This window comes from Vespula pensylvanica, chromosome 7, assembly GCF_014466175.1.
Source record: "Vespula pensylvanica isolate Volc-1 chromosome 7, ASM1446617v1, whole genome shotgun sequence".
NCBI classification, from domain to species: domain Eukaryota; kingdom Metazoa; phylum Arthropoda; class Insecta; order Hymenoptera; family Vespidae; genus Vespula; species Vespula pensylvanica.
The window spans coordinates 2,415,876-2,438,912 of record NC_057691.1 but is presented as its reverse complement, the minus strand read 5'-3'; the positions used below and the strand labels follow the sequence as shown (position 1 = coordinate 2,438,912).

The following is a 23,037-nucleotide window of genomic DNA, read 5'->3' as shown; positions in this document are numbered from 1 at the left end:
GAAAAATTCGGCTTTTTTCATTGGTTGTTATGTTGCGGCAACTTCACGTGACTAAATTTGAAATTTATAATATTGTTATTTCACATTCCAAACTTATATACAATGAAACATAATTTTTACAAAAAATACTTATATACCTATACATATATATAAAACATTTATAATGCATTTATACATGTGTAAAAACGCAAGGATCAATATATATGTAATATATAACTGTAATTATGACATAAATTTTATGAAAAGATCGTAATGTGTGTGTGTGTGTATGTATGTATGTATGTATGTATGTGTGCTGTGTATTAAGAGTATATACATCGATATTTAAATAAATATTTAAGTACAACTTCAAAGAAATATCACAATGCGGCGGTAATTTTTAATTTAATCTTTTGTCAACGAGAATTTGAATGAGGGTAATTAAGCGAAAAATATTACATGGAAATTGTACATTGGCATATATTATTTACTGTTTATTTTATTTTTATAATTTTCATTGCAAAATACTATGCTCAAACTGAAATATATGAGGATTATAATTTTGATCCTGAATTTGATTATTCACAATTAAGCAGTACTATTGAATATGAAGGAACTAATTATTCTTCTCACACAAAAACTGTTATACATAAAAGTAAATAATTTCTAATTTGTTAGTAGGATTTTATTGTTTGATAACCTAAAATATATTTATTGTACATTAGCATTAGATAAAAAAGTTAAATGCGATGAGGACCAGATATTATTTTATTTGGCTAAACTACAAGTTATTAATCCAGAAAGTATATTATTAATTGCTTCATACAAGGACATTGAACATTTTTGTAGGTTTGTAAGTTATGTGATCTTAATGAAATTATAGATATTTGTAAATAAAAAATGGTATATATGATCCGTTTTTCTATTTTAAAGGAAAATAGTTGAAACTCTTGATTCAATTGATAATGTAATGCAAACATGTACACCTTTGCCAGAAGACCATTTATATATGCAACTTATAGCAGGATTAAGAGTACTCAGTAGTAAACTTTGTGTGTATGAAAATTATCAATCTAGTAAGTCCTTTAAGAAGTGTGTATATGTATATATGTGTGTGTATATCAGAAAAATAATAAACAAATTTTAATGAAATAGTATTTAGAAAATATATGAAGTGTTATCAAGAACTCCACGATGAATATTTGGACTGTGTAGGACCAACAGATTGGACAGAAAATATGGAAATACATGATCTGTGCGAGTATGCGTATAAAGATTTTGTGTTTATGTATATAATATTTTGTTTTATATGCAAATATTATAATTTTTTCCTAGTCAATTCAAAGCTATATCTGATTGTTACTATACATTAACTGCTGTATTATGTGGTATCAAAGCTGCAAAAATTCTTAAAGAACTCGTTGTGCAAGTTATAACTGCTGTTATTTGGGTAAGAATATATTTAGGTTTATATTTAGGAATATAATATATAATAATAATATTTTTAACAAAGTTGAATTTTTAATAAAATATTAAATTTCCTTTTAGACTAATTGTCCTAATGTATACAAGGATCCAGTTGTTTCAGATCCCATGCCAGATCTTATGAATTCCAAGTCATCTTGTAATACTTCTATCAATTTTATAATTGTAATAATATTTATAAATATATTATAAATTACAATATTATTTTCTTTTCTTTTGGAACAGTTTAAAAAATGTAAAAATTTATATTTTTAATTAAAAAGATTAAGTTTACTACTGCAAAAATATAAAAAGAAAAAGAATTAAAACTATTAAGAAAAAAACTATTTTTTTTTTAATTATTTTATCATTAATATTATCTGCAATAATTTGTAAAATAAAAAATAATTGTCTAAATCGATAGTTAACCTCAATTTGGAAGCATATTAAATGTTATTAACTAAATGTTTCTTGAGTAGAAAAATTTATAATTTACAAAAAAATCAGAGAATGAAATAATATAACTATAATTACAATAACTATATAATTGCGTTGTTAAGGATGACGTCTCACATTTATAATTTTATTTTTTAAACATTCGCATAAGATTAAGTACATTGTACTGATCAAACAAATAAACGAAAAGAAAATCAAAATTCGTTATCGTATTTTATATTGTAGAACGAAATAAATCAATTTGCATATGTTTAGTCAATGTACATAGACAGGTGATTCGACATAAAACGATTAATTGCAAAATTCAGCGACATTTCTCGTTTCTCGATGTCATCCGCTTTCTCTCATACACTATTTCAAAATGGCAGCAGCTACGGACGAGCTGAGTGAGTAGTCCTGAAAAAAATTAGGTTTATTCGGTATATAAGGAATTAATTTCATTGTGTTCCTTATCATTTCGGAAGTCATACATTGGGTTATTCAATTGGACAACTATAATAAGCAAAATTAGCATTTTAAAGCATTTTTTAACGTAAAAAAGAAAGTCAATTGTCATGCCGCCCTGTAAAAAGGCAACTTCAAACCTATCATTTTCTGTGAAGGTTCTGTTCAATAGTTTCTCAATTCACATCTCTCCCTCTCCTTACCCTTGTCAGCTGCTACATCTTCATTTCAGCACGTGCTTACTCGACTGTCATACAGATCAAGTTTAATGTTATAATACAGTATTTATCTATAATTTTATTTATTATTTTCACATTTAAATATCCGACAAAATTTACATTACTATATAATGTTATTAATTTATGATTAAATTAAATATTCTCTTTTTGTATTATTAATTTTATACATGGTAATTATTTTATTTATTATAGATTATATGTAAAATTATTTTATTTTAAAGTTGATAAGATCGAATTTTTCATTTATTTGAGAGATATGTATATATATAACTATTTGTGCTATAGAAATTATTCAATGGATTATGAATCATGTTAATTGTTTCCTTATAAAATTTAATAAAATGTATATATGTCAATCTAGTATTTTCTATAATTAATTAATATTTTATTAATGTTTTATTAAAGTTTTGCTTGAAAGAGTTTTTCTTCGGCTGGGCTCAGCAGATACAGATGAACAATTACAAGCATCTGTTTGTAAATTCCTACCACCAGTATTGCTCAAATTGTCCAGTGCACAGGAAGGCGTTAGAAAAAAAGTAATGGAGCTATTAATTCATATCAATAGAAGGGTAAAAACTAGACCTCAAGTGCAGTTACCAGTTGAAGCATTATTGTTGCAGTATCAGGATCCAGCTGCTAGTTCATTTGTAATTGTATGTTATTTTTATTTATAATAATAATGTTCTTCACTATTCTTTAATAACAAGATAATAGCTCAATATAATATTATGAGTACAATATTATTTTCAGAATTTTACAATTATATATATAAAATTGGGATATCCACGTATGGAAATAAAAAAGCAAGCAGAATTAATCCCCAGTATATTAAATGCTATTGATGGAAAACCTTTATCCCATCAAGATAGGTTTGTAAATATATAATTGTCAATGCATATGGTAAATAAAATAATATTATATTGATTTATTATATATATATTTTTTTAGTTTAATGCTAATAATAATGCCAGCCTTAGGACATATTAATATTCCTGCAGACCCTGATAATCGAACATCTTTACTTGGTTTACAAGATAAACCTTATGTGTCAAAACAATTGATCAACTTTATGCTTGATGTACTACTATTACCTTATGGGTAAGCAGGATTGTTGTACTATGATTAATTTAATTATAATATATTTTATATTATAAACATTGGTGTAATATTAGATCGGTAGGACAAAGTGAAAATCAGCAAGTGAATCAAACTGTCGATTGGCCTCAATTTCCTATTCCACCTGGATTAAGTGAATATGCATTCAAGAGAATTATAGGTGAACATCCACCTACTGCTGAACAGCTGGAGCAAACCAAATTAGGAATTGTTAAATTTATTTCTAGTGGATTTTTTCCTGACTCAGATATTTTTATACATTTGGTTGTTGCAGCTGCAGATACTAGATTTAGTGTTGCTAATATGGCAGATTTAGAATTGAAAAAAATTGTAAGGTATGTATAAAATTTTATTGTAGTTCTTGTATTTAATTTTATGTTTGTTTCAGTATTTGTATATGTATGTTTCAGTTCTTTAGACTGGTCCTCAATGCAAATAGCTGCACCACTTTATACATTATTCTTAGGTACTGATGGTTTAGCAACACAAAAAGAAATTAAACCTGAAATGAAACGATTACCTGCTAGTACTCGTATTCGACTAAAAGTATTACATTATCTTTGTCGATTAATTAAGTCAGGTTTTATTATTCCTTCATGCATTCAGGTATACTATAAGTAGTTGTTAATAATTTCTTATACAATTGAAATCTTATATAATATTAATAATGTGATATTTATATTAAATTATAGGTTGTATTTGATTCTTTGTATGGAAAAAATACAAATTCAAAATTGAAATCATTAGCATTGAAATTTACATCTAATATTGTTCAACAGTAAGTTTATCCCATTAATTTAGAAATTTAACTTCTTTGTTTAAATTATTTATGTAAATATGCAATATATGAGATCATGTTTGTTTCCTTTTCAAGATGTAGTCTTACACCATTGGTTCGTGTAGCAGGAGTAATATTAAATGGTATGATAAAATTAATTTCTGAAGGTGAAGATATTCATAAACCTATGGCATATACAATTATTGGACAATTAGGCCGAAGAATACCTTCATTGATCAATAAAGATTTGAGTTTGTTACAAAATCTTTTTGATACCTTGGTATCGGTAAGCACTGATTAAATACTTCTTTTACAAGATTTTAAAATATTTTCACAATTATACATTTAATAAAATTCGTTTGTTATAATATTTCTTCAAATTTAAGACTGACGGAGATTTACGAAGAACTGTGCGAGATGCGTTAATATCTGTAACATCTGCATTTATTCTCAATAAGGAAGATAAGAGTAACATAGCTTTGATGAATGCTTTATTATCATCTCATATAGAATCACCAGAATCAAGTGTAAGGTATGTATATACACATTTACTATCAATATAGATATTATTATACAAAAATAATTTATTATTATTTATATATAGGTTTGTGGCTATGCATTATGCCGCGACTGTGTTTCCTCCTGACGATGCTCCATCACGATATCTACTACTTTTATCATGTGGCGATAACAAACATGAAATAAGTACAGAAGCTGTAAAAGCTCTATATAGTGGTATACATAAAACTGATGGCGATAGTCATGATAAACAGGATGTTAAACAAACAGTGGTACCAGATTTCTCAGACCTTGTAGCTTATATACATTCAAAGATGCAAATAAGAATGTCTGTGCCAAGTGGTGGAAAAATAAATATAGGAAGTAAAACACTTCCATTTAATATTGCAACTTTTTCAGAGGTGCACTTCTTCAGATTCGTATAATTATGTAATAAAAAAGTATATCACCTTTATATATGTATTTTTTACAGATAATTAATTATCTACGAGTCTGTCTCGCAAAAAGTGCTAATATACCTAAATATAATGAGCCTTTGCAACATCCATGTGAATATACTCCAATGATTGGACGTTATTTACAAAATTTGTACAAAACTCAACCAGGAGCACTAAATTATTATCTTGATATGATTTTATTGCTCACTCATGCTGCTGCAGGTATTATTTTCTAGAGTAATATTTGAGAGAATTGAACTTTATAAAAATACAAAATTTGGAACGTGATTTTATTGGTGTTTTTGCAGATTCAACTTCTTTGCAAGCACTATTAGAAATTGTTGGTTGTATCCCAAATTATATGAGAGAAATTTATGAAAAAGAGCTACCATGGCTTCGTACCTTACTTACATCTACAAAACCGGATGTGAGATATTTGGTTGCTAAAGTCTATGGTGTTATAACTTCTAATTTTTCATCTACTGATTTCGAAAAACACATTTCGGAGATTATAGATATGACAAAGAAAAAACATGTAGAATCACAGCATGGTTCATTATTGGCTTTAACTTTCATGATAGAAAGGAATTTGATAATTAAACGAAATGAAAATAGAGATGTTCTACTCAATTGGGAGATGTATATTCATGTTGTTAAAATTATATGTACGTTCGTATATATTATAATATATCGTATATTAATAAATTGTCAAAAAACTATTTTAATAGATTATATTTATATTTTTAGGTACATTTCTTCATGAAAGTACAATATTACTTATGGATGCTGCAGTTGAAGCTATTGGTATTGTAGGAAAAACATTTCCTTTACCATTACCTGCAGAAGGAAATGATGAATTAAGTAAAAAAGCAGTTACAGAAACATTGTTTTCTATAGTAACTGATGTAAAAATAAAGACTAAGGTCTGTTTTATTATTTTATGAGAATACGGATTTTTGTTGCTTTGTTAGATTAAAAAAAAATTTTTTTTCAGGTAAAGGAAAAGGCAGTGATCTCTTTAGGATACATATGTGTTGCAGAAGATTTTCCACACACTACATATATAATAGACAAAATAATTACAATGGCAAAAGAAGTGAATAATTTTTTCTATTTATAATATTGCATTTGAATATATTATTTATATTATATAATAATATTTTAATTTATAGACCAAGGATATAGAAATTCATTTAATTATGGGTGAAGCTTTAGTATGTTGTGTTCAAGGACAGGCATCTCCAGAAGGACGAGATGCATGGACAACTCTTCCTAGCGAATATAAGATTTCATTTAGCAACAAAAGTATTGAACTTTTGATATATGTACTAGATGAATTATTAAAAATGTATAAGATACCACATCCTAATTCTAGACAGGTATGATGCATAATTTTGATATAGTATTTTATTTTTTTTTTGTTTGACTTGTCATGTTGAGTTGTAATTTTTTTTATAGGCAACATGCATATGGTTGTTAGCACTATTAAAACACAATGTTCAACGAGATTGTATCAAAACAAAATTATCAGCAATTCATCATGCATTTATAGAATTTCTTTCTGAGGACAGTGGTAAATATACAATTTTCTTTCTTCTTTTTTTTTTTTTTTTTTTAATAACAATGCGAATAAACGATATATATTGAAAACTTAAATAATATAATATATTTATGTTTATGAATAGATATAATACAGGATTTAGCAGCAAAGGGACTTAGTCTAGTGCATGCTAATAGTACACAAGAAGAACGTAATTCTTTAGTGTCATCTATATTAGAGCAATTTATGCAAGGTCGTAGAACTGTACAACAAGTTACAAGTGATACAAAACTGTTTGAAGAGGGCCAGTTAGGAAAAAGTCCTAGTGGGTAAGATAAGTTTATTACTGACAAGTTGTATGTTAGCAGTGTTATTTTGATAACATACATTTATACTATAATAACATATTTTTACAATAATAACTATTTATTTATTTAGCGGTAATATATCAACATATAGAGAAATTTGCTCTCTTGCAACTGAATTACAAAAACCAGAATTGGTTTATTATTTTATGAGATTAGCTAATCACAATGCGGTTTGGACGTCTAAGAAAGGTGCTGCATTTGGATTTGCAGCCATAGCTAGTATTGCAAGCGATGAATTAAATAAGTATTTACCAAGTATCATACCAAGATTATATAGATATCAATATGATCCTACTCCAAAACTTCAACAAAGTATGAGTAGTATATGGCGTGAAATTGTTCCTTCTACACTTAAAGCTGTGAGTATTTTTTTTTTTTCTTTTTTGTTTACAAATACATATTTTACAAACGTATTTTTTATGTTATTTTTTAGCTTGAACAATATCATAAGGAAATATTGGATGATATTAGAAATAATTTGACAAATAATGAATGGAGAGTACGTATAAGTTGTTGTAATGCTTTGTCTGATTTGTTGAGAGCAAATATTCATATAAATTTAGAATTATATGCTCCTGAATTATGGATGAAATTGTTTCGTGTGATGGATGACATTCATGAAGGTACAAGGGTGGCTGCTACAAACACAGCTAAAGTACTTAGCAAAGTAAGTAAGAAATAGTTTTAGTAGAATAAATTTTTATATATATTATACAATTATTTTTTTTTTTTAGGTTTGTATACGATACTGTGATCCTTCATCTGGTAAAGCAGGTGAAGATTTATTACAAGCTATTTTACCATCATTACTTGATATTGGGGTACTCCATACAGTAGATACTGTGAGAATAATATCATTACAAACAATATCTCAGCTTGTAACATCAGCTGGAAATTTGCTTAAACCTGCTCTAGTCAACTTAATACCTGCTCTTTTAAGTGCAATTGGAGAATCTGAGAATCCTAATCTGTCATATTTAAGTAATGCATATGGTACGACATCCGAAGCACAAGATGCTATTGATGCATTAAGAACTTCTATTGCAAGGGATCATCATGCAGCAGAAACAATATCTAAAGTAAATTTTTTTCCTATAATTAATATTTGCTTCATATATTTAAATTATAGTTATTAATTGTTTTATTTTATACAGTGTATACAATATATTGACGCGTCTATTTTGAAAGATTTAATGCCAAAAGTAATAGAATTAATAAAATGCAGTGTTGGTTTTGGAACAAAGATTGCTTGTTCACATTTTTTGATTCTTCTTAGTACTCATTCGAAGCAAGAGATGCAACCATATACTGGTTAGTATAAATGGCATATAACAATTATTGTGTCTTATTGAGAATTTTACTATACAATGATATACGTTCTATATATATAGGTAAGCTTCTAGTTGTTTTGGTAAATGGTTTAGCTGATCGTAATGCAGCGGTTAGACGGAATAATGCTATTGCTATTGGTCATGTGGTTGGATCAGCAAAGGAATCTAGTCTTGAAAAATTATTTAACACTTTAAATACTTGGTATATGGAAAAAGAAGGTATGTACAAAAAAAGGAATAACTTTCGGAATAAAAATTGAATAAAATTAATAAAGTATCGTAACGAGGATGAATTATTTTTAGATGATTCCATTAGATTAGCAGTTGGGCAAACTTTGCAATCCATAAATAATCATAATCAAGAATTACTAAGAAATTATTTAAATATTATTATACCTCTTATATTTTTTGCTATGCATGCAGAAAAAACTCAAGGTCTGGATACAACAGTATATTTATATTGAACATTTTTAATTTATATATTGCTTTATTTCAAACGATTTATTTTTAGCAAATAAAAATACAGTTGCATTATGGACTGAATTATGGAATGATATAATACCAGGAACAGAAACAGGAATTAGGCAAAATTTAAGTACAATAACTACCACTTTACGTGGAGCTTTAGAATCAGCATCATGGAATACTAAAGTACAAGCAGCAAATGCAGTTAATACAGTAGCATCAAAGTTGGGTAGTGGTGTTGATATAGATGCAAGAAATACTTTATTAAAGGTATTGACAGATGGATTACGAGGACGAACGTGGAATGGCAAAGAGAAAGTCCTAAGTGCTCTTGCTACATTAGCAAGTAATAGCAAGTAAGATCGCGTATACTGTTGCTGGTACAAAGTTGTGTATATATATATATATACATATATATATATGATATTTTTTAATATTAATTTTTACTTTTAATTTTAACATTAGAGAAACCTTGCATGAAGATGAAAAATTAAAAGAAATGATAATAGAAACACTATATAGAGAAAGTAAAAAAGAAGCGGTAGAATATCGTCAACATGCTTTACAAGCTTTCTGTACTGTATTACATGAATTAGATATCGATAAATTTACAGAGGTTTATAATATTGCTCAAGAAATTTTAACGAAGGTTAGTATTAACAAATTGATAATAAGTTGTTTAATCTAATTATTAAATCTAATGCATTATGCAAACTCCATAGTTGTCAAATAAAAACACTGGTGATGATGATTCCATTACTGAAAATTCTAAAAGAAAAGAAAATAATATCAAATTACAAGAAGTAGTATATGAAATACTTGGCAAAGCATGGCCATCTTCTAAAAAGACACAGGGTAAAAGAATTTTATATTTGATTAAAAATACCGATTGTGTTCACATATGATACAAGTACATAGATATTTGTATTTTTCAGACAACTTCTGTATAGAATTTGTACAGCATTGTCAGCAAGTATTACCCAATACGACGAGACCTGTACAAGTTGCTATATTGACGTCACTAAATCATTTTGTGGATAAACTTGTTCTTTTTACAATAAATAATGCAAATATGACGACGAAAGATAAAGAAACATTAAATTCATTATGTGATATGCTTTGCAATATATTATCACATTGTATAAGTAAGTAAATCTAACTTTTTTCAGCAAATAACTTTATATTTCCAAATTCCTTTATATATTTTTCTTTATTTAGGTACTCCGAGATATACCAGAATAAGAAAGGAAGGATTAAATATAGTTATTTCGCTTTCGAAAAAATTAAATGAGACGAAAAATATTGAAAATCTTGACAAAATAAAATTAGTGCTAAAAGAATTAATGCCAGATTTAGCAAAGGATAATCAGCCTGAAATTCGAACAAGAGTTATAGATATTAAAGAAATGCTGAAAATGTAAACACTATGTTGTTTGATTTCTGTATTATTCTAGAATCAAAGTATATATCAGTAAACTTATATTTCCAGTACCACACATCTCTGAATAATGGTAACACACAAATAATTATATATTGATTATAGTCGATATATATTATTAATATTTACAAATTTTTACCTTTCAGTGTTGGGTTCAGTAATAAAGGTGTTACTGGACATATAATCTCATCTTTAAAAAATTACATGATGATTCTTCTATATGAATGGAAGTTTATGTATTCAAAATATGCAGTTTATCAACTATAACAAATCTTATAATTAGGATGTACTAACATCAAAAGCAACAATTATTCAGATTATTAAATTAAATTACTTTACGATATATTATTAAAATATAGTATATCTTATAAGATAGGTATATTATATTTATATCAGAAATCAGTTTTTTAAGTGTTGAATAGCTAGATTGAATTTTTGTAATATTACAATATTTATGGACAAATAGTTGGGTAAAAACTAGTTTTGCTGTTTTTAGTTTCTCACTGGGTAAATGTATTGCATAATTTAATGCATAAATTGTTATTATTAATATTAACAAAAAAATAGTAACTGACAAAATGTAAACAAACATTACAGCACAATATTATTCTGTAAAAACTTCCCACATATTCAATGTGTTTTGTTACCAAAGGTAAGGCATTTAATTATTAATTACATTGGATTGTGACCAGTTTGAACTATATTTCTGATACCCTTGCTTTTTAAATTTGTAAATCATATAATAATATATCATTTGTTATATCAAATACATTATGATCACATAATGGTGTTTTAATTTATAATAATAAAGTAAGAGAATAGGTCAGCTTTTTTAATATCAAGTGACTGACTTAACATGTGATTAATGTATGCATTCAAAATTCACATGGAATGATTAATTATGTAAAAACATTAGCCAACAAAAATTACATTATCAGTATAAAAATAATTTTTTTAGAATCTTTATTTATTTTAATATATATAACAATTATTTCAAGTTCATTGTTTCTCTTTTAACTTTTTAAGTAAAATTGATGCTCCTGGAGTTTGTTCTTTCTTAATGTTTTGCAATAGTGCTTGCAGTTTTAATATTAACTTACTAATTACTGTTTCATTCTCATTTTCTATTAATAAAATAAGCAAAAAACAACCTCTATTAAATTGTATCCATTGCTTCAGAATATTCTTTGTTAGATAGTCAATTAATATAGCACCAAAAGTAGTCTCTCCCTTTGTTTCTAAATTTTTATCATTTTGAATAAGTTTTTTTAACATCATATGTAAACCTGGATGTTCAATAAGATCGTGTTCAGATTCTGTATTAGTAAGAAAAGAAGCAATAGCTTTAAATACACACTTTAATTTTTCACCAGAACCTACTTTCAATATTGCAAGAGTAACCATTAAAACAGATCCTTTTGACAACCACTCTGTTGTTTCTGAAGCAATTGATTCTAAATATAAGTCTGTTACAGCTTCACGAAGTTCTTTTTCTCTAATATCAGCTGGTTTTTTGCTTGTTTCATTACTATCTCCTTGACTTAAACATTCTACTATACTAGGTGGAAAATAATGAGGATCTCTCCTTGCTACAAGATATAATATAACATGTTTTCCATATTCATTTAATACTATTTCTGTTAAATCTTTTTGGATTTCAGAGAGAATTATTTTTTTCATTAAAACAGTATCATCAACAGAATCAATGAGTGCTAGTAATACCATATACCCATGTTCAGACATGGCAATACTTTTAATATTTTCTTTGAGAGCTTTCATAATAATTTTTCTGTCTTTATTAGTTCCATGCCATATACAAAGCATAGCAACTTTAGTACCAACTTTTGTACTAGATAATTCAACTACTAAATTTCTTAACATAACTATCATTTCACTTCTATCTACATTTGAACAATTTGTTAAATATTCCCAAATGACAGTTTGAAGTAATACAGAATTAATAAATTTCTTATTTAAAATTCTAATTACATTCGTTTTTACAGCAGATAATATTGCAGATTTCATACCTTCTGCATTTTCAAAAGCATCAGAGAGAATCTTTACTTTTTTATCTTTAGCTTTTTTGTATATATCACCATAGAATTCTTGTTTAAAATTTATTTTATCTTCATTTGTAGCCCAAGTAGAATATGCAAGTTCAATAAGAGGAGCAGAGACAATATTACTCATCAAATTAACTATATTTCCATACCATTCTGAAATAATATTTTTTCTTAATATTGCAGATCCATATTTTAATAAAACTTTTACACAATTCTTTGCATATTTTGATTGAGTCATAGCTATGATAGATGGCTTTAATTCATCAAATACAGCGTTTCTCATATCAGGTTCAGAATATTTAAGTATCCATTGAACTATACGCGATATATCATGAGTAAATATTATTTTGTTATAATGGGATTTTAATAATTCGTGAAGCTCTTGAATCAATTTCTTTTTTTCTTCCAAAGTACAGTCAGTTCTACGTAATTTTTCACTTATCTTTTTTGCTCGAATAGATATCTCATACACATCTGTTAATCTTCTTTCTTTTCTTTTTTCTCTTAAATCTTTCTTTTTCTTTTTAAAGTTCTGCCAATCTTCCTTTTGTGTCGCTAAAATATTATCTTTTGTAATATTTTTTTTATTTTTTAAATTCTTTAAATTACTTTTTTTTTTTAAATCTTTTTGATGTATTTTCAATGAATTCTTTAACAATGGTTTTTCAAATTTTACTTTCTTTTCTTTCTTTAGATTATTTTCTTTATCCTGTTTTTCTTTTTTGACAACATTTAAGCTTACTTTTTCTGTGACTGTATCATCATTGTTTAAAGTGTTCTTTATCCTTTTTGGTTTTCTTGCTGTAGAAATTTCTTCTTCTTTTCGTTTCATATTTTAATATGATCCTTAGAAGAAATAACTAAACAAGAATTATACAAGTTAATTAAAAAATTACAAAAGATATACTGTGTATGAGTGATACAATTTCTAATTCTAACCTTAAATAATATTTTCTACTTTTATTACCTATAGAGATTCCTTAAAACTATAAGTATTTTTATTTCACTAAATATAATAAATAAAACACGAATACTTACCAAAATTAACAACACTTAATATTTTAAAAGTAAACTATCCTTTCAATAGTAGAGTAAAACACGTGCAACAAGTCCGCGTGACGAATGAACTATAATAAGTAATCAAAGGAAGGAAGAGTAAGTGCTTTCGCTGCCGATAGGGGCGCTAATGTCGCCGCCATTCGGCAACGTTTATTTTTTTACCGCCGAAATTTGTATAAATTATTAACATTATAACGTTTAGAAATGTAAATTACAAAAGCCTGAATCATGTATAGACATAATATACAATACCAACATATATTTAATTTTAACTATTTCACGATAATTGGAAATGGAAATGATTTGTTTTAAATTTGCAATAATTATGTACAAGGAATTGTTTCAATTAACCTATTCATTATAGTTCATGAGAACACATTTGTAATTATAAAGACGATGAAGACGATAAGAATTCTATTTTATCAATTTAAAAGAAGTTCATTTAATTGTATGTAAAATCTATATAAAATATTATCTATTTAAGATAGTACATAAAGAAACATTATATCATACGCAATTTATAAGAAATATTATATCATACGCAATTTATAACTTAAATAAATATTTATTATTCTGAGTAATTTATTATTTAAACGTGAAAATAAGTCAATGTTAAAGGTCAATTATATATATATAAAAAACGGTAAATAACTGTCCGTGCGTACATAGTATTGTCGCGCATACGGAACACGCAATTTCCCCCACCACCACTCTTCTCACGCTTTTCAAGGAGCAGCCAGTAGCACGCGGTTTTCTACCCTTCAGTATTGCATAAACCTCTCGATAGGACTATTATGCATTTCGTGCGTTTCGCGATTATTCGGTTTAATTCACATATTCTGAATTATTACAGTGTAAACTCTTCCTAAACTGTGTATATTAAACGTGCGTTAATTTCATTTTTAAAGAAAAGAGAAAGTGCGTCTTCCGTTTTCGTCGTCAAAGTCAGACAACGCAGTCATGGCAAACAAAAGAAAGAAGTCATCTTGATTGATCTTAAATCAATTATTTACGAAAATCTATTACCGATTTCAGAAGAAAAGAAGAATCTTTTGTTCGTGAGCAATTTAGTTGGTAGTGGTAGTAAGTATGGATCAACAAGTTGGCTCACTGCCCGTCTTACTTTTGATCGTAAAAAGAACAAAGAAAGTTCTTTCTAATCGGAATCGATTCTTTGAAACTTGACTTTCTGCTGTACTTCTAACGTGTGATCCGAAGTAATTCGTTTGTTCGATTAACCTTGTTCGACGAAGTCCCAAATTAACCCGGAAAATAGATACGTGTGTGAGAAGGACAGATAAATAGAGAGAAAAAGAAAGAAAGGGAGATAGATAGATAGAAAGAGAGAGAGCGGGAGAGAGAGAGAGAGAGAGAGAGAGAGAGAGAAAAAAAAGAAGAAAAAGAAGACAAAAATGAAGATGAAACTTTGATAAAGTTACACTGCGTCGTTTTTCATTCCATTAATTGATCATTCGATCAATCAAGAAACAAAATCTTTTTTCTAATCATAAAAATCATCGCCGTAAGATCGATTGTTCATTTCGCGTTCGCGATTTCAATTTGTCCGTTAATGTCTGTCGTCTATCTGTGCCAGCCAATCAAATCAAAGATCGATCAACCGATTCATTTTTCCGTTAAAAAGTCATAACCGGATATGACGGAATGGGCGCATCCACAAAATTTTTTTGTCAGATTTGTTTTCTCAAGTCCATCAAAGAATCAAATCATATCTTCGACGACACAAAGTGGTACGCAGTAAAAAAATTTCGGTTTCGATGTACCTCGGATTTGAAATCGATGCTTCAATTTTATTGGTAAATACGTTTAAGAAAGAAAGACAAAGAGAGAGACAGAGAGAAAAGGATAATCGATAGATGTCACAACGATTTGTTAAGAATCTTCAGAATTCGCGGAAGTGTCGTCGATTCGATGGAGTTTATTCCGGGAAAAAGCAAGCTGAAATGATTAAAAAAAGTCTAATTGCTGGAAAGTGAAATAGTGTATAAGTAAAACCGTTTGTCGTGTGACGAAATATGAAAGTGATGAGAAAATAAGAGAAGAAAAGAATAAAGAAGAGGAGGGGATAAGGCAGCCTCGCAACAAAAGCTTCGATTCGCGCGGGAAATCGAACACCAGATCGGCGCCATTATCTATTTTCCAGAAGTACCAAATATTCAACGATAAGAAAGAAGAACAAAGAAATTATTCACGGTGGCAGTGACGTCAATGCACATTTGCGCGCGTATTTTCGCGTGGGCATGGGATTTTCTCGTCGGTAGCACCGCATATCCGATGCAACATGTGAGTACAATTCGATATTCCATTTTTCTTTCATTTTGTAAAAACCCCGCCAAATTTGATTGTTCGTTTATATCGAATTTATTCGTAATATGTGTGAATGCGTATTTCGAGCGAATATATTATATTAGTGTATTCACCTGTCAAGCATAACGGACAGTTAAGATTTGAAAAAACATTTTTATACTTTTTTTCTTCTTTTTTTTCTTTTTTTTTTTTTCTTTTTTCGAAATAATATATCAAGCACACCGCATTAGTTCGGATTATATGTGACGTTTTATGATTCGAAATGTAAAGTAAAAAATTTTCCGCTGACCGAGCTCTTATCGTCGTCGCTCTTATTGCGTTTGAAAAAGTACAAAAATGTGCTTAAGATACCATCTTTGCATTGGAAGATCGTTGGAATTTATGAAATAAAATTTTTTTTCCGTGGTCGGATTCCGAATAAAGGTTGCCGGATACGTAAAATACCATCACGTTATTCGTATGCATAGAACATAGAAAATACCAGAAATACAAAAACATGCGTTCCGGAACACAGATCACAGATCACAAATCACAAATCACTCAATCAATGCATTTCTAGTGCAACCAACCTCACATTTTCCTATTCTCTCTGTTGCTCCGTACTTTGCGTTGGTTGTACACCGACCTTTTCTCTCTTTCTCTTTCTCTCTCTCTCTTTTTTATTCGTTTGAAGCTTTGTAGCCTGTTTTATAGCTAATATTTCCGCAATTTATAAAAGTATTAAACTTTTCGTCGAATCATAAAGAACGATTATACAAAATGTCGACCAGATTGTATAAAAATAGTCGGAGTTTTTGAAAAATTACGAACAGACAGATTAAGGCTTTTATATTAATAATAGTAACTGTTTTGTAAAAATAGTTTATGTAAGTTAACGATAGATATGTATTCTTCCATTGAAAATTTCTTTATTTTTTTTATTTTATTTTATTTTTCATTTTCTTTGTTTTTTTTTTTTCTTCTTTTTTTTGGCGAAAGTAAATTAGACCAAGGGACTTCAGAAACAATGACAAGATACACGGGAGAAAGCATGTCAGGGAAAATCAAATTACTTACGAGCGTCTGAGCATTAAATAGTTCACGTGCAGGTCAAGCTCAAGTTATATCTTTTAAAATAGTATTATATATATATATATATATATATATATATATATATATATATATATATATTACGATAATACGCCTTTCATACGGATGTCATTTGAAATACATTGTTGGAGATTCTTCGTAAGAAACTCGATATAATAATATAATTTCTACTTGGATTCAATGTAGTTACTCAACCGTAGCTAGAATTTTACAAACTGTATTTCTGTATTAACTCGTTAACTAGAGAAATTTTCGATCGATTAACGTACAATGTAATAATGAAATTTATTTCGATTGAAAATAAAATAACGTGAACGGAGAAAGGAAATTTTGAATAGTTTAATGAATCATGAAATAAAGATTTAGAAAGGTATACGATGATTTCTTATAGGTAAAAAATAAATACATATTTATATACATATTTATTTTTTGAAAACGAAATAAGTTAAATCTTTGTGACGGATTAACTCGTACTTTCGTTTAACAGGTTAATTATTATTTCGTTTAACAAGTAATTATTAATTTCGTATAACATGTTTAACAGGTTATTAATTATTATTAATTATTATTGTATAAATATTGAACAAGAATCATAGTCTTACCATCAATAACTTAAACAAATTGTACCTTGATAATATTTATATTTAATATGCATAATCGTTTATTCATACAACGTTCGCAGTATTTATCTTAACCATTTGCTTATTCTCGAGCGAATCAAGTCAGTAACGGAGACCCTTATACGGTTTGTATTCAGTTTTAATAGAAAATTTGAAATACGAACGAGCTTTGATTCCTTTTAGAACATCATTGATATGATTAACAGAGATCGGCATGTACTTTCGTCGAGAACTTTCTCCGTATATATATAACATTTGATGTAGCATGTATTTAATAGAGTTTAAACACGATCGTGCTTTTGTATGTGAGTTGCTTTATTGTCAGGTTCTCCGTCGTTCGCTTATTCGCATCCTAACATTCTCTATTAGTTAATAATCTAATTAGGATCCTCATCGCTCTCTACGATGTCTCGACGATGTCCTCATCCCTCGTTCGTGAATGTTCGTGAATGTCTACCCTGGACCCTAATTCATCTTTCCCACTTCTTGTCATTCCTCTTGTATACCTTCTTCGTCGTTGTACTTTTATTGCAAACCCATACTTCTGACTGATCAATCGATTTTATGAAAATCCTTGATAACGTAAAAGCAAAAAGTATGAATGAATTTTCTAATAATAATCATATTGCAAATAGAAATTTTCGTTAAGTAGATATTATTATCTTTATTAATTTTATTATAGGAACACAATTTTTTTCTTTCTTTTTTTCTTTCTTTCTTTTTTTTTTTTTTTTTTTCGACGCGTTCACATGCCAAAATAATCTAAAATGATTACCCGTACCAAGCATAGGTTTATCCAATATTGAAAATCGAAGGGAAACTTTGGTCGTAAAATCAAAAGCAGAGATATCGTCTTCCCTTTGTCAAGTAAAAAAAATCTCGATTCCAGGTGCTCCTTTCCCTTGGGTATATAGATATATCTCATCTCTGGTACAATGCTTCCTAAAGGGAAATAGAATTCCTGTTTGGAGCTTTTCAACTGTTGGTGGGTATTCCGGTCTCTGATCGGAGGAATCTATCTTTAAAAAGAAAAAAGAAAAAAAAAAAGGAAGAAGAGAAAAAAAAAACCTTGAATTTTAGTATTAATATTAGTATTCGAGTGAAATCATATAGAGAGATGAAAAAAATAATTTTTTCCTGTATCGTTTTCATTTATCATTCGTTCAATAATTCTTTTTACGAAGAAGAGGAAACGGGAGATCGAAGATATTAGAGAAGCACGTTGTAGAAGCCGATTGTAAGATGATCCTAAAATGGTTTGTTAATAATAGACTTGGATGAAGAAAAATGAACTTTCGAAACAGTAAGAAGATCTTACGTAAAATTGAAGAAATTCATTAATTGACATATCTCCGTGATTATATCGTAATTAGTCAATTTCACGATATTCTTTCTTTCAATGAACGATTCATCTCGTTTCTCTTACCTACCAACGCGCTCGTTTAATTAGTAAAAGCTTTTACCATCGCAATGTTCCATCTCTTTTACGTTTAACATCTTTCATAGCAATCCTTAAATGTTTTCGATCAAGGTTCCTTGCGATTCATAAACGTTTCTTATACTTTCTCATTTGCATTTTCACGATATCGTATGATATCCATTATGACAAATTAAAGATATTGTAAGACTTGACTTTAACAAGATTAAAAAGATATAGGTACTTAAATACGAATAATTGGCTTATGAGTAGAAAGTTAGTATTCAGAAGATGTCGAACAAGGTGACTTCCGGTAAATCCTGCGTCTCTAGAATCATAAATTTTATAATACACCCATCTGGTGTAGAAATTTTCATCGTTAAATTACATGGTCATATACATAATTTACATATTAATATAAAAAACGTGATCGTTATTTTTAATTTGTTAAAATCTCGACTTGTACTACTTTCCTTTATAACGTCCCATCATAAAACGTTCTAACTACTTTTTTTTTTTTTTTTTTTCCACAATTATTCATGTATATGCGTTTGTGTATGTGTACGTATATATCATATGTGCACACAGAGATATTTCTTTTTATATAATTATCTCATAATAAATTGTATCTACCGTTATTTTCTTTAATGATTTATTTTTAATTAACTATTCACTCTGATAACAACTACGGTCCATTCAAGTGCTTTTATAAGATTCGGTTGTTTCTGAAAAAAAAAAGGTTCCTGTTTTTCCCTAATTATATACTGTAATCAATTACTCCTTTAGAGAAAGCCGTATTTTACACGTAATTACATAGAAATAACGATGTAATCTGATGTTGAAAATACTGTTTCGTTGAACATATTTTTTCATATATTATTATTTCTAAATGTTATTTTTTAGACGATTAATTTAATATCATTAATACAAAACCAATCAATTTTAATAGAGTTTAATCACAATAGCGATATGATTGAATACTGTTTCGAAAATCTTTGTATTATTAACTGATTTGTTTAAAATCCGTTATACATATAAATATATATTTATATGTAAATTCGTAACAACCAATATTACAAATGGATTACGAAAATATATCTCTTTAATCGTTTATTATCTACTAATAATACTAACCTTTATAATATATACCATGCATCTATTGTTAATTATGTTATATGTTTCTGCGATTTTAAATGTTCTCTTTTATTCAGATAATGAATGAAAAGAATTCGATGCTTTTATGAAATAATCATTTTAAGAATTATTGATTAATTGTTCATAGAAAGCGTTTAATGATCATTCTTCTATATATGTATATATATATTTTTTTTTCTCTTTTGAAATTATATACATCCATGAGAGTATCCTCGAAATTTTGTTTCTCTACGTAGTTTCTCTACTGATAATAGAGTAAAGGCTAGTATTTTCCGTAGCTAGCTTTTTTTTTTTTGTAGCTTTGTTTAGCGTATTCAGTTCGTTCTCGTTAGTTCGTAAATGGTCACTCGTTTTGTCGAGTATGTCACGAATTTTCTCACGGAGATTTCACGAAATTCGTGTACCGGCATATATCACGTTCGAAACTTAGAATTTCTGGAATCGTCAAATCAACGTGGGAAGTAATTATTGATTCTCCTTTGTGACAAATTAATTAATTTCGCGTATTCATTTCGTTATATCATAATACGATATTTACAGTCCATTTACTGTTTACTAATATTTACAAGACATACTTTTATACATATTTGACTAATTAATCGTGTTGAAAACGAGGAATATTAATTGATTAGCTATATTACTTCGTAAGGTGTTTATGGATGAACTTTATAACTTGCTTAATATTACGTTTATAACCAGCTTTTATGGGATTACATTAGTAAAAATTATTTATAATATATTAATAATATTTGTAATTATTTATATATTTACATGAATATATTTAATGAAATTCGTATGGGAACACGCGTATTTTATTCGCAAACTTGATTTTGTTTTTGCATTGTCATGTTTACTTGTACCTCTCTCTTGTCCCAAGTGAATTTTACATTAGCATCTCGATTTATCGATAAAAACATTAATCTTTTCAATTTTAATGTTAAAAATTGCGATTTCATTTTGGTGTGTGTGTGTGTGTGTGTATCACAGTTCGATTATTTATTTATTTCTTTTTTATTAATTATTACGTGCGTATTTCGCATCGCGCTAATCAAAATATTCTTATCATTTTCATAGCTTTTAAAAACGTAACGTTTACGATTTCCCTATCGATTTGTGGCTTTCAAAGTCGATTTGTATCTAAACATTTGATCGATTTCGTAATAGTTCGTTGCATTTCTAGTTGCGGTCGTTTTGAACTTAAAACTTAAAGGACATAGAATCAGCTAGTTAATTAGTTGTTGGTTTACCGATTGACATTCGACGATTAATACTTAACATTATTTTCGACAAAATCGATTGACCTTAAATGAGTATTTGAAATTACAACCATTCAAATTATAAATTCATTCTTATAACAAAATGAAAGTACGTCACCTTTATTTTCGAACTACGACGAGTGTACGTATAGATATTGAATATGTATAGCTACATTATTTGCGTGTTGAAAGTTTATGATTAGTTTTGTTTTATGAAGATAAAGAGAAAGAGAGAATTTTCTATATAGCAAAATGTCGATCTTTGCGATTATACATTTTATTCCTTTTTAATTTTGGAACAAATTCTTAATATCACGTAGTAAAAAGCGTAAGAGCTTTTGATTCATCGTTTTGCTTTCCCTTCATTGTTCAGAGAAATCTTATATGAATTCAAATATTTGGCAAATTTCTAAATACTTGGTTAGTTTTCCATTGTTGAACATTTCAATAGATATATTTTTGTTGAATGTATTTAAATTTCGTTCGTGTTGATAATCTTTCTGAATAAAAAATATTTTATTTCGAAGGAATGTAATTATGTTATTACAGATGAAAAAAGATATTGTAAAATATTACGACGGAAAAATTATATCTCTAATGATATTTAGCATGAAGATGTAGGTTGATCTGTTAAATTTTTAAAAACATGTATATATATTATTCTCGGGATTGATATTCTCGGGAACAATAATTATAAAAAAAAATGTTTATTCTACCGAATAAAATTCACGCGTAAAAATCAAAGATTATTTTCATATTCATTGAAACTAATTTTTTTTTGGCCTTTCAATCACAAACGATTTTAAAACTACGCTTATGAAACAAACATTTTAATGTGGAGATACAGTCACTCATAAAAATAATCGAAAAATACTTTTCAATATTGCATAATATATATATATATATTTTTCTTTCAACTAAGTTATATACTTTATATATTCAGGAAAATACTAAGAGATCGGGATGCTGCAGCTACTCACGCTAGCATTTGATCGATTTAAAAGGTATTTACAGGATACATATAAATCAACCAGATTTATAGGTATATTAAATCGATGTATTTTTTTTTTCTGTATAAAATTTTTGGTATAAAAAATATTGGTAGAAAGGCTCATTTTGTATTTTTTATCGCTGGTACAAAATAAATAATACTTTTCATTTACATTAATTTTGTTCATATAAAATTTCATATGAAACATTAATTTCTTATATCTACTGAAAAAACATTTTAGGATATTTAGCTTTGTGTAGAAAAAGTTATTCAGTTTGAAAAAAATATATTTAATAATTCTGTGACTAGTTGTATATGCATACGTATATATGTCATGGTATTTCCTCCGTCGGATTTTATGAATTCCGGTTGCAGTTTTATCATGTGTTTCACATACTTTCGTATAATATTGCATATGATAAATCAAAAATCGTGTCAAACAAGGAAACGACTACTATTTTATACGTTTCGAAGATGTCAATTTCTTT

General features: G+C 27.8%; 4 protein-coding genes across 5 annotated transcripts in view; 3 read left to right on the top strand and 1 right to left on the bottom strand.

The window, feature by feature from the left end:
- Nucleotides 1-41: 41 nt before the first annotated feature.
- Nucleotides 42-1,668, top strand: LOC122630786. 2 transcript variants are annotated; one of them, XM_043815675.1, is made up of 6 exons: nucleotides 42-218; nucleotides 705-828; nucleotides 913-1,055; nucleotides 1,135-1,240; nucleotides 1,315-1,429; nucleotides 1,528-1,668. In XM_043815675.1, exons 1-6 carry the CDS (start codon nucleotides 164-166, stop codon nucleotides 1,654-1,656), a joined length of 672 nt encoding a protein of 223 aa, XP_043671610.1. In that variant the 5' UTR covers nucleotides 42-163; the 3' UTR covers nucleotides 1,657-1,668. The 2 variants fall into 2 exon arrangements, with proteins under 2 accessions (XP_043671610.1, XP_043671609.1); XM_043815674.1 differs by lacking the exon at nucleotides 42-218 and adding an exon at nucleotides 274-634.
- Nucleotides 1,669-1,986: 318 nt separating this feature from the next.
- Nucleotides 1,987-11,359, top strand: LOC122630782 (proteasome adapter and scaffold protein ECM29). Its single transcript, XM_043815670.1, has 29 exons — nucleotides 1,987-2,285; nucleotides 2,988-3,235; nucleotides 3,333-3,451; nucleotides 3,531-3,680; nucleotides 3,755-4,033; nucleotides 4,109-4,304; nucleotides 4,391-4,476; nucleotides 4,573-4,762; nucleotides 4,863-5,008; nucleotides 5,081-5,396; nucleotides 5,468-5,654; nucleotides 5,741-6,097; nucleotides 6,180-6,355; nucleotides 6,427-6,528; nucleotides 6,605-6,811; nucleotides 6,891-7,005; nucleotides 7,118-7,301; nucleotides 7,411-7,699; nucleotides 7,774-8,007; nucleotides 8,075-8,419; nucleotides 8,495-8,651; nucleotides 8,732-8,890; nucleotides 8,975-9,106; nucleotides 9,183-9,492; nucleotides 9,602-9,785; nucleotides 9,859-9,991; nucleotides 10,072-10,281; nucleotides 10,355-10,647; nucleotides 10,721-11,359. Exons 1-28 carry the CDS (start codon nucleotides 2,261-2,263, stop codon nucleotides 10,555-10,557), a joined length of 5,439 nt encoding a protein of 1,812 aa, XP_043671605.1. The 5' UTR covers nucleotides 1,987-2,260; the 3' UTR covers nucleotides 10,558-10,647; nucleotides 10,721-11,359.
- Nucleotides 11,360-11,514: 155 nt separating this feature from the next.
- On the bottom strand, nucleotides 11,515-13,765 carry LOC122630785 (protein penguin). Its single transcript, XM_043815673.1, has 2 exons — nucleotides 13,676-13,765; nucleotides 11,515-13,497 (listed from the first exon to the last, which is right to left on the bottom strand). Exon 2 carries the CDS (start codon nucleotides 13,467-13,469, stop codon nucleotides 11,574-11,576), a length of 1,896 nt encoding a protein of 631 aa, XP_043671608.1. The 5' UTR covers nucleotides 13,470-13,497; nucleotides 13,676-13,765; the 3' UTR covers nucleotides 11,515-11,573.
- Nucleotides 13,766-15,609: 1,844 nt separating this feature from the next.
- LOC122630744 (cAMP-specific 3',5'-cyclic phosphodiesterase, isoforms N/G) overlaps nucleotides 15,610-23,037 on the top strand; it is a 315,403-nt gene continuing 307,975 nt past the window's right edge. The window contains exon 1 of the mRNA XM_043815576.1: nucleotides 15,610-15,997. Within this exon, the coding sequence (XP_043671511.1) occupies nucleotides 15,923-15,997 (75 nt within the window). The 5' untranslated portion in view covers nucleotides 15,610-15,922. The remainder of the gene's footprint in view (nucleotides 15,998-23,037) is intronic.

Bases quoted from the DNA above. Each gene is read 5' to 3' on its own strand.
- LOC122630786 (XM_043815674.1), top strand. From the start codon at position 439: ATGGAAATTGTACATTGGCATATATTATTTACTGTTTATTTTATTTTT. The intron at 635-704 runs GTAAATAATTTC...ATTGTACATTAG, and splicing joins AAAAACTGTTATACATAAAA to CATTAGATAAAAAAGTTAAA. The intron at 1,241-1,314 runs GTATGCGTATAA...ATTTTTTCCTAG, and splicing joins GAAATACATGATCTGTGCGA to TCAATTCAAAGCTATATCTG.
- LOC122630782 (XM_043815670.1), top strand. From the start codon at position 2,261: ATGGCAGCAGCTACGGACGAGCTGA. The intron at 4,305-4,390 runs GTATACTATAAG...ATTAAATTATAG, and splicing joins TTATTCCTTCATGCATTCAG to GTTGTATTTGATTCTTTGTA. The intron at 6,529-6,604 runs GTGAATAATTTT...TTTAATTTATAG, and splicing joins TAATTACAATGGCAAAAGAA to ACCAAGGATATAGAAATTCA.
- LOC122630785 (XM_043815673.1), bottom strand. From the start codon at position 13,469: ATGAAACGAAAAGAAGAAGAAATTTCTACAGCAAGAAAACCAAAAAGG.